Here is a 12,674-nt window from a genome sequence, read left to right as displayed (position 1 = left end):
GAACGATCTCAAAACATTAACGCAATACATTTCCCTAACATAGACGCAGATTATGACTTGTCTATCTGGAATCACTGTTTTCTTACTATCCTAAATAAACACGTCCCCATACGCATCAAAAGAATTAAACGATCAAAACAACCAGAATGGTATACTAATGAAATCGCAGAGGCACAACGCAAACGAAACTACTACCATAAATATAAAGACTTTACAAACTGTCGTTTGTGGCGGAACAAAGTCAACTCAATAATTGTAAAACACAAACGCTCCTTTTTCAAAGAAGCCATCACATCAAACTCCGATAACAGATCCATCTGGAATCACTTACGAAATCTAACTTCAACGAAACATGCGCCTCTAGCACCATGTGAAATTATAGTTAATGGCACTAATTATACTGATGAGCTCGATATTGCAAACCAGCTGAACCATTTTGTTTTACTAATATCTCCCAAACGCTTGACAGGTCTAATAATACAGAGCCTAATTTAGACAAACGTACTAAATTCGTGAATGAAAGGGTACCCGATCATGTTAGTTTCAACATTCCCTTAATAACAATAAATGACACTTTTGATATTCTAAATAAACTTGCACAAACAAATCAGCTGGTCTAGATGGAATTCACCCTAAAACTCTGAAAATGTCAGCTTTATCAATCTCAGAGTCGTTGAAAGAAATAATTAACTGTAGTATCACTTCCTGTAAATTCCCGAAATCATTGAAGTCAGCAAAATTATTCGCAATTTATAAGGGAAATTAAAAGAATGACCCATCCAACTATCGACCCATATCTGTTCTATCCGTACTTTCAACAATTATTGAAAAACATGTCAGCAAACATATTTTCAGATATCTTGACAAGAACCAACTCCTCCATGGATCACAATCAGGTTTTCGAAAGAATCATTCATGTCAAACTGCAATGACAAAACTTGTAGACCAATGGCTACTAGCAGTAGAATCAGGAGAACTTACTGGCACAATGTTCATTGATTTTTTAAAAAAAAGCATTCGATTTGGTTGACCATTTGGTGCTCATTAAAAAAAACTTTCAGCCTACAAGTTTTCTTCAAACTCAGTTGCCTGGTTCACGTCGTATCTCACAAACAGACACCAGGTTGTTTGCACGGGTAAATATATATCCGAACCAAGTCATATCTTAAGTGGTGTTCCTCAAAGATCTATATTACGGCCTCTTCTTTTTCTACTATTTATCAATGATTTAGCCTTGTATCCAGCGCACTCTAACACATATCTTTTCGCTGACGATTCTATATTGCATTTATCTGGTAAATCTCTAGACTCCATTAAAAATAAGCTTCAAATCGACCTCAGCAATATATCAGTTTGGTGTCATCAAAACAAAATGCATATTAACATCTCTAAAACGAAATGTATGACAATTGGAACAAAGCAGCGTCTATCTACTAACATGGATTTACTTCAAACTCAAAATGGCTTTGACCTATCTATTGTCAAAAATCAAAAACTTCTTGGTATCTACATTGATCAACACCTCAGCTGGAATGCGCATATCGATCATCTGTGTGCAATGGTAGTCAAAAGAATAACTCTGTTAAAATTGTTTCGAAATGTGTACCTCCACAATCACTTGAAATGTATTTTTCGGGTTATATACTACCACTGATAGATTATGGCTATACCATATGGGGAAACACATCAAATTATAATCTGTCCAGACTTGATAGACTCCAGAAAAGCGCAGCCCGAATAATACTGAAATTTCCTGTTATGACTCCCTCAAATGTTTTGCTTTCACCTCTCCAATGGCTACCTATACAAAAACGTGTTCTTTATTTCAAAGGGATCATGATATACAAGTCTTTAAACGGTCTTTCTCCAGATTATATCTCTAACATAACTGAACTAAGATCATCGAATACTGAGCGTAATCTCCGATCGACGACTAACAACTATCTCCAGATTCCTTGGTCGAAAAAATTACAAAATCTCATTTACTGTATCAGCACCTACTGGAATGGCATATTAAAAGCTCTGAATAGATAGATAGATAGATAGATAGATAGATAGATAGATAGATAGATAGATAGATAGATAGATAGATATAGTAATTAAGACTTACGCTGAAATGTATGTACCTGTGTATTGAATATTGTTTATATTTATATGTTTCCCAGTATAGTCACACATAGTCATTCATGTTAAATACGTACAAATGTGTGTGCGACGATACCCGGTTATGTGCATGGTCTTCTATTTTTATTTTGTGTATTTTTTTTTTCTTATTTTGTATTACAATTTTTATTTTAACATAGCCGATTATAAAAACTGAGGACCACATGGCAGATGGGTCAGCCATGACCAAATGTGTTATCCTCGTTAAAGATAGTTTATTATTATTATTATTATTATTATTATTATTACACTGCATTTTATTTGAAAGGTATGTAAGTGTCTAGTGGAACGTAATTGTCTACCATAAGACCGATCCTGCATCTATGTGTATGTTATGAAAACAAGGTGCATGCAATTTGTATACCTCCAGAGCTTTCACTCATCAGACTGGCAGCACATTCACCATAAAGTAAACCTTTAAAGTCTTATCTGATGCACATCGAAACTATGATAAAGTGAGTTATGTCTTTTAGAATACTTGATGTCTGGGTTCACTGTCTGGACTAAAAGACTGCATCTACCAAATCATCTTCTTGCAATATATTTTTTGCAAGTGACTTCACTACAAGATCGAATTGTATATTTTCAGAATGCGCTTATTTTGAATTTGTCTGTTTAGTTGTCTCGACAATTATCCAGTATCACGGCTGGAATCACTTTGCACAAAACTCCTTGGCAGAAGATCTACTTCCGGCTGGCAACCGGCCAATTGATTGACCAATGGTTTATACCAAAATACGGGCTTGTAGCTAAAACCAGGAAACAACTGGCGGCCGACAAGCAATTTACCAGATAACACAAAAACAATGGGAAACACACTGATCGGGTTCTCGACTATCTGGAAGTTATTTGCCAAACATTGCCAGATGTCAGACCGCTAGTGTAAGAGATACCATTTGTCGTACCGGGGTGCTTTCCAACAATTCAACTGATGCTACTTGCTACGCTAATAACCGGTCCAAACTCGATTCGATATCAGAAAAAATGCCCATAACAAAAAGGATACATCCCACTTAATAGGCCAATAGAGCAAAGAAATATAAAACTGTAGTTTGCTTGGGTGGTTTTTTTCCCACCAGAACATCGCGAAGTTATTTTCGCATGTTTATTTAAACAGTAAGATCACTTATGATAAAGTGAGTTATGTAATTCAGTAGCCATTAACTCTATTTTGACCAAGACTTACACATCTGTGACTTTGTACATTAACGTACTTGAAATCTTCCATCAGAAGAAACAATAACCAGGGCTGTCTTACTCTTTGTCCGTTTAACAGAGGTAACATCATTGTTGTACATTAACGTATTTGAAATCTTCCATCAGAAGAAACAATAACCAGGGCTGTCTTACTCTTTGTCCGTTTAACAGAGGTAACATCATTGAGTGTCGAACTGATATTTAGACTAATTTTATTTCATTTATCACTAATAAACAAGCAGGATACGTAAATATATAAATAATAAAGTAAGTTAGTAAGCAAGTGAAGAGACAAGTTAATGAAGAGGCAAATACATACATACATGCATGCCCTCACACACGCACGTACGCACACGCAAACAAACAAGCAATAACTACATAAATAAATAATTAAACAAGATTACCTTTTCATCCCCAGCCTCCCATGTCAGATTAACTGTGTCCACTGTAGGGGGTAGAATGGGAATATTGTTGTTAAACTCGGGCTGCTGGAGGTAGGGGGACATTTTGCCATTACTGATTATATCCAGCTCAAATGGGTAACCTGAAAAGTGGATTATTATTATTATTATTATTATTATTATTATAGGTTTAAATGAAGAAAGTGTCGTTGAGAGTAAATATGTAAATATCTACATAGAAGATACAGTGAAAGAGAATTATGAAACAGACAACAACTGGGTTCTTTGGTCAATATGTAGGGTTTTGTGTATTCAGTATCAGAAAGTTATAAATTTGAAAAGTTTGTAAAGAGAATACACTTAATATATTAACAACTAATTTTATTTTATTTGTGGTAATAATTGTTCATCCATGGCTGACTATTATTTTCCAGCAATATGACTTTCAAAGTGTTTGCCATCATCTTCAATATCTGCTATCATGCGATTTGTAGTAAGTTATTAGCCAGTTCTAAATAGACAGTGAAATCACATTGTCTAATTATTTCATGTCATTTTTTGAGTGCAATCACGTTGAGGCCATACCTAAATTTGTTTTTCTAAACGCGAAATGTGCTGTTGGATTATGGCTTTTGAAAACGTATTTTGAAAAGTCTAATAATGTATCTAGACGGGATTGCTAATAAAAAGATATGTATAAACAAATAAGGTACACAAATCCAAGATAAAATGAAATAGGTTGGTAGGTTTGTGTAGCAATGTCACAAAAAGTGTTGTTGCTGCTCCACTGACATCACATGGACCGCTCCAGTGGCCTAAGTGGTTACAGCATTTGTCTCGTATTCGGGAGGTAGCTGATTCGAACCTCGACCAAGTCATACCAAAGACTTATAAAAATGGTACTAGCAGTTGCATTGATCGGCACTCAGCATTAACAGTTTAGCATTTGGACTGGTTGGCCCGGCGTCAGGATAATGTGACTGGGTGGAACATCATGCTACATGTCTGCGGCATGATGCCCCAGTGCTAGAGATCACTATAAACAGCCACACTGCAGACATCGTAGTGATATGACTAAAATTGTTACGTTAAAAATCACCAAAACACACACATGTGCCTTCTTTTCAGCTTAAACTCCACACCCACTCAATTTTAGTTCTTCTCAACGCAAAATAAGCTACACAGAACACTCTTGCTACGGGACACATGAAATTAAATTGCCGAAACGAGGAGTTTAAATCTGGGATCAATGTTATGTCTGATAGATTTTATCAGGCTACAGAAGTGTTGAAAAGCATTAAAATATATGCATTAATTAAATTGTTAAAGATTTTTTTGTGATAGGTACATAAATTCAGACCTACATACAAGTAATAAATGCCGGCCATTAATGGGGCTGTATGACTTGCTGGCACCAACACAGCCCTGTGGGTTGACGACAACACTAGAATCGCAAATCCAAAGTTCGGAGCGAGTAGAAACTTTTGACCCCAATCCACTCGATAGGGACGACATCACAATAATAAAATGTCCCAAAGTTTTCGTGCTCGCTGAACTCTTTTCTGAGAACTGTTGAATTCAATCAAGTGTAGCTCTGGTCCCATTATTTATAATGTGTAATTCAATGAGTTGCACTTCGCCATCGATTGCTAGTATGTTCTTTTAATATTCTTGGACCTTTCATTTGAATTGCTGTAATCCACCAATATCTACACATACTTACTACTACTTACATAAATATATACATAATACTATAGGGACAAATCCTACGCGATACCTGTATTATTGTAGAAGAAGGATATCTACATTACTGCTCTTTCTTTCTTTCTTTCTTTCTTTCTCATCGGTATTATGACCTAACTGTACATTTAACTCGTCAGTTATATGCTCAGTTCAATTTTTTGACGTAATAGAAATGGATGTACAGCCGTTTGAAATGCTGGAACTGGTAAATCCTCAAGGTGCAAATTTCCGGTGTACACGCACATTGTTGTATCGCACTTTCAGGTGAAGCACCACTCAACGTGTTGTTATCATTAACTTTATGAGTTTGACATAGTTTCGAGGCTAAAATCTTGTATCTTTTTTGCGCATGCTTTAAATGTTAATTATAAAAAGGTAAAATAATGGTTTACATCAAGTAATAAGTGGTCTACATCCAACATAACAAACTCTTCGTGATGATACCATTGCAGTTATTCAGAATCCTGAAGGATATAATTAATGATGATGCTTGTGAATAATAATAATAAGACGACGACGACGGCGACGACGATGATGATTATAAATAGCAATAATAATAATAATAAGAAGAAGAAGAAGAAGAAGAAGAAGAAAAAGAAGAAGACAACGACGACGATGATAATGATTTGACTATTACTGCAAAATATCTCGGCTATCAGTTTTGCATTCTGTGTAAGTTCCGTATTATGCCTCCTATGCCGATTCTCGTGAGGATCCGTAATGACAATATTTTGCCTTAAAAGTAAAAAAAAAAAAAAAAAAAAACCCACAAAAAACCACCATAACAGTGAAAGGTTTCACGTTTTTATGAATTGGAACTTGCCATTTGATGGTAGAATGAAGGTGAAATATTGATTTTAGATTAACTTGTGATGTCTTTTATGTTTGTACGTTTTGTGTGTTGGTGTGAGAGAAAAACGTACAAACTTCACGCTGAATGGAGCTTTTGATGTAATTACCATGCAATTATATTCATGCTAATGGGTTAAACTGATTAAGGGATTTGCTGTCTTTGTAATATGGTCTTGAATGCTACACTTGAAAACAGTACTTACCTAAGTTTCGCAAATATAACTTCCTGTTAGGTGGTGGTGGTGTCTATCGTTATATAGACCGCGATTTTTATTGCTCGGGTCGAGCGGATAATAAAAATGTGGAATTAATGGATGGAATAGAGATCTGAGCAGAGATATAGAACAGAACAACACGAGCCAAGGTATATTAAATATATCAATTTAATCAAGTATATAAACAAAATAAAATAAATTCTACAAGACACGTGATGGATACACTTCTATTAGAAAATAATTACCAAAACGCGCTTACAAAATGTAATTAGAGATTCTGTTTGCACAGATATGATCATTTTCATCATAAAATCGAGTGAGAGTGTTCGAAATCAATTGTCCACCATGACTGCATAACCTGCTATATTTGCGTAGTGGAAGGTTGAGGTGTAGGTTTGGGTATCTTATCTCTTAAGCTGCTCCAAAGGCGTTTGATACACTTCTCTCAAGCGTTTTAACTCTTCCAAAATGTCCTGCAACACACTAACGGTTTTGTTATGTTGCCTATTCAACGTTGTCGTCTTCTCCTATTGTTGCTTTCTCCTTTTGCTTTCTTTTTCCTGAGAAAATATATGTTCGCTTTGGCGTTGTAAGAAGTCTCTAACTCTTATTTCTGTTTCTTTTCAAAGTCATCATAAGCTGTCACTGGTAGACTGAAGTATGTTATACTCAATCTGATAGAGTGTTTGTACTTGTTGAAAAAATATTTTCTTGCTGTCTGTAAAAAATGTCCAGGGTAGGAGTGATTACACATTCCATATCCACAAAGCTACTTATATATTATCACACACACACACACACACACACACACACACACACACACACACATTTACTTCCAGAACACGCCGAGATCTCTTACAAAAGATATCCATCTCAAATAATTGCCAGAAAGAAACAAACGCCAAATATGTTCATTATAAACATTGTGTGTATGTGTGTGTTTCAATATCTTATTCATACCTAAGACAGCATTCGAATGTGAATTTGTTGCACCATGAAAGAAATAAAATAAGCGTTTTCTTTCTATGCGAATTTGTTATACCATGATAGAAAGAAAACATGAAGTCTGTGTTTAGAGGTCAGAGGACCTACCATGTTAAACTCCCACTGAGGCCAGAGAGTCCCGACATCTTTAATTTCCGATGGAGGCCAGAATGCCCGACTTTGTTAAATTCCCATTGTTACCAGGTAGCCCCACCATCTTCAATTTCCGTTGGAGGCCAGAATCCCCGATTGTGTTAAATTCCCGTTGAAACCAGAGAGCCCAATCGTCTTCAGTTTCTTTTCGATGCAAGAATGCCCGATTATGTGAAATTTTCATTGAGACAAGAGAACCCCGCTACGTTAAATTCACATTAAAAGTCAGAGTGATATTATTTTTTAAATTTGAAAAAAAACTTTTTATATTTACTCTTATTCTCTCAATATTGGGGTTTCGCATAAAATTCTATACAAAGTGTACTATGCGCAACCTCGATGTATGTTGGGAACCAAACTTTTAATCTCTCTCTCTCTCTCTCTCGCACACACACACACACACACATTCTCTCTCTCTCGCACACACACACACTCTCCCTCACACACACACACTCTCTCTTTCTCTCTCACACACATACACACACTTTCTCTCTCTCTCGCACACACTCTCTCTTTCTCTCTCTCTCTCTTTCTCTCTTACACACACACACACACACACACACACACACACACACACACAATGTCTCGTCTTTCTCTCTCACACACAGACACATACACAATCTTTGCCTCAACCAGAATAAATGTATACACGTGTCACCAAAAATGAACTGACACTGAATATGTCGATGTTACCTTCAAAGAAATAAATCTTAACTTTTCAGCCTAATTCCGAGTTAAGTTAACTATGCCACAAATAAAAAAATGTTCCTCTAAGTCTAGGTAAAAGATTCTGTAACAAGTATGCTGACTTTGGATAAAAAGGTCTGTCTTTGTATTTAGCAAGTTACCATAGCTAGTGGAGTCTACAACTCGTTAATTTGAAGCAAAATTGATGAGAGAAAATTTGTCTAAAAGTGGATTATTTTTTTTGCAATAAATACAACTGGCTGACAGTAATTCTGACAAATTCGTCAACCAAACTGAAACAACTCATTATTCTGACTGGTTTGATAGTGGCTGTTTGTGTTGGCAAACATTACTTGCAGTCTGTAACACACGTAACATTCAATAAATTTCAGTTATTTATATATATACATCTTCTTTTACATCCTACACTGTGAGGTAAAGAAGTGAGTGAATTTTGGTGATTTCAAAAGGTATGTTATAGTTGGTGTAATTTTAACATTCATTACATTTCTCGTTGAAGGCCCTTGAGACCTATACAAGTTATACCTCATGTTAGTTAGAAGCCAGACACCCACCAACCCCCTATTACATTTTCCACCAGAGAGAACAATATTGTTTAAATGAGATATTTCCAAATAGACCCATAATATTACAATGCTATATTTCCTACCAGACAGACCTATCATGTTAAACACATTTACACGTTTTTAACGTAGGATTTCCCATCAAGACGTTATCAAACCACAAGATGGCGGCCTGTTAACGTCACAATGACGCTCAAGTATCATAGAAATGGATCCCTATTTCTAATTACACATTTTACCCAAGTGCCGCTAAAAATGGCGGCATGTTATTTCATCTTGTGCCTCATATCGTGATCCTATACTACTGTTATAAATCCTGTTTTTCCCAATGTAGAAATTATGTACCTTCCAAGCAACGTCTAGATAAATGTATCGAGTGCTAGAAAACACACACACACAAACACACACACAGACACCATAAACACACATATACCGTTGCATTTCATGACACTGACATTCAAGTATACTGTGTTTCCCCCGCTGTTTGTGTTTATTTGTCAAAGATAAATTTAAACTGTCAGTCGTAAGCGATGTTATACTTTGATGACATTTCTTGTCGATTATGTTAAAAATGCCAGTAAAGATATGAGAAATAGCTAATCATGGACAACACAGAGACTCATGGAGGGAACAACTATTTATTAAAAGTTGTAAGCACCACTGAACTCTCGTATCCAAGTTTGAACACATGTGAATATGGAATTTTTTGTGGCTTTATTTCGAGTAGTTGTCATATAGAATTTCACATTCAGATGCAGATGATATGTACAAGTCAATCAAAACATCATTTTCTTCCATGTAACACAGTGGCGTCTTGGGGCTAATGAATTTTGAAGTACCGTGGATATTGACACGGAGTTTATCACTGAGTGCAGTAATTATCCCGCATATCTAACCTTGAAACCCGACCATGTTCTTTATCTCCGCAAGGAATGCATATAACTGCATGGCTTCAAATATATATCAAAGAGTGGGGCTTGGTTAGTCTAATCCCAAGGCACTATTAACAATGTTGTACTTTTACTGGGATATGATACACGGTTAACTTTACCCGAGCATGCAATATCGGCGTTTGTGCCACATGATAGCGACAAGTTTTCACACAACGCCCTTCACGGTTAAGGACAACGACAAAAAAATAAAAAATAATTAAACAAAAATACAAAAAAATAAAATAAAATACAAACCTATCACTACGTTTACCTTTTCTATTTGTTACATTTTTCATTTGCTGACTTAAATTTGAGGAAACTAACAGTAAAAGCACCCTAGTGCTTTTGTTTCTTTGTTACTTGGCATTAATATAAATTATTATTATTGTACCTGATTACTTTAGACCCCTTGCCCCCAACCTGTGGGCTGCGGACCCACAGGTGGCATCGGGGCTATTCGGAGGGAGCGCAAAATTGCAACTTTTAGCGGGGGGCGGGGCGAATTTTTTAAAATTAAGCTGATGTCCTCATAAACTGTATTTTTACCAAGACCGTTTAGAAAGGTACCGTCTGAAACAACACCATACTTTACAAAACAATACGTAGACCCGCTAACATCGAAATCGTTTGAACGGTTGTTGTTAATGTTTACAACTTATATACGTTTAATCGAATGTACGCGGAATCGTGTAGGTTTCTAAAACCGAATTAAAGCAGAAACCCCAATTTCAATAACTTCAGTTGGCACCACATTAGCAAACTATCTTCAAAAGGTATGAAAGGGCACAGAGACGGGGAAAAAACCCGTTAGAATGGTTAGAATGGTACGGTACGAAACAGTTGTTACAGGCAATAGTTCCAGTTTCACTAAAATTCTAAAACATTTTTCTTTCCAAATTTCGATTGATCTTGCTTGTGACATTTCTGACAATATTGAGTTTTGTGACGTAGCTACAATACATACAAAAACAAATAACTCATTAGTTTTGAAAGTACGTCTTATTTTTCTTCTAGAAACGAGCTGAGGAAACCTCAAATTTGGGAAAATTCTCAATATTTCATCAGATATAAAACAGGATATGTTTCAGGAGAATATAGGTAATTATGGCCGTATTTTATCCTTAATGTATGCATAACATTAACGGAAAAGTTTGTTGTTGTTGTTGTGTTTAACGCTATTTTTCAGCACACGATAGGCTATACATTAATGGTGGAGGAAGAACCAGGGAAAACCCCAGAAAGAACCACCGACCCACGAGAAGCTACTGGCAAGCTTTCTCACATTCCAACATTGGCCGAATCCAAGACTCGAACCGATGCAGACGGAGGTGAGATGGCAGTTATCCGTAACTGAGAGCAATTTAGACCACTCGGCCACTCAAGACCCCGGAAAAGTTTGTAGTTCCAAAACCAAACTCTAAATATGATATTTAAAAATCTCAGTTTGTGGAAGACAATTTTGAGAAATTTAGTGAGACTGTGCCCTGTATATGCCGGGATGACAAATATCCACAGGAATCGGTTGACGTCTACCTGAGGCACAAATAATAAAAAACTATTCGGTTCAGCCTACATGTATGCACACGTTGTCGACCATGAAGATGAGACGGACGTGTGATTTGCCACTTTAAAGTGATTCAGTGAAGGTCAGTCTTATACAATGAACATCGTGACGTCGAAATATCGAAAAGACACATAGATCTCAAATCAGTATTTCTCTGAGTCTCTCAAACATTCTGCCGCATATTATTGCTGAAAATTTAGGATTATCACATTAATTAAAACGTGCATTAATTTTATCGCATAATGCTGAGTCCAAACCAGTCGCACAGTTTAGTTACCGAACCAAAATGGCCAAAAATGTGAATAACGGTTTGGTTTTCATGGATATAACGTCATTTTTAAAACAGGATAGGCTATATACGGTGACCAGTATAAATGGCGCGGAGAAAGACCCCAGGAAGAACATTCGACATCCAGGATGCTACTTGAAAGCTTCTAACATACCCACGTATTTCAGCCGAGATCCAAACTCACGCGGACGTAGTACGATGCGCGAGTGGTCTGTAAAGGCAAGCGCCTTAGACTCGAGAATGTGAATAAACAAGTTTCCAATAAGCAAAGTATAGAGATTAATTCAGTCTTTACAAAATCTACACCTAAAACATTACTAAATATCAAAATCCAAATTATAAAGTCAGCAAGAAAGCAGAAAGAACATTGTTCACACTATCACTTGATCACAAGGGATCAGTCGAGAACTCTAAATCAAGTGGGCTCTGTCGCACGCATGAAAAGCAGGTAAGAACGCGCAGGTTGCCTCCCACTCGGTATTAAACTGGCAATGAATCATGAGGAGCCACCGCTAACTCTACCCATTACTGGGGAGAACTGATCGTTGGTCAGGCGATTATCCTTTCTTCAGTCTTTAAACAGAATATGGTGATTGCATTAATATAGTTTTTTTTATAAATAGTTTAACAAAGTTCGATAATTAACTTTTAACTATTATTTTAACTATGCATGTATCTGACATTTCACACCTGAGACCAGGGCCGTATAGAGCGATAACGGGCCCTGGGGTGAGAAGTAAGAAACACCCGGGCCTCTTCTGGCTTTTGTTTTTTAAAAATTATAAAATTAAAAAGTGATGTTCGGCCCGGGCCCCCTTACGGGCACGAGCTCGGGAGATATATCCCGGTTGCCCCCCCCCCCCCCATCTTGTAGGCTCTGCCTGAAACGGACGAGGCCCTGTATTTTGTA

The 12,674-nt window shown here is 36.6% G+C and overlaps 1 protein-coding gene across 1 annotated transcript in view; it reads right to left on the bottom strand.

Moving 5' to 3' along the window:
- LOC149771380 (uncharacterized) overlaps window positions 1-12,674 on the bottom strand; it is an 82,092-nt gene that overhangs the window by 51,629 nt on the left and 17,789 nt on the right. The window contains exon 2 of the mRNA XM_089948519.1: window positions 3,765-3,904. Coding sequence (XP_089804645.1) covers window positions 3,765-3,904 — 140 coding nt within the window. The remainder of the gene's footprint in view (window positions 1-3,764; window positions 3,905-12,674) is intronic.

Source organism: Sinohyriopsis cumingii, unplaced genomic scaffold (genome assembly GCF_028554795.1).
Source record: "Sinohyriopsis cumingii isolate HCF-2022 unplaced genomic scaffold, ASM2855479v2 utg001887l, whole genome shotgun sequence".
Lineage (NCBI taxonomy): Eukaryota > Metazoa > Mollusca > Bivalvia > Unionida > Unionidae > Sinohyriopsis > Sinohyriopsis cumingii.
Note: the sequence above shows the minus strand (reverse complement) of the source record. Positions and strands in the feature narration are given on the sequence as shown.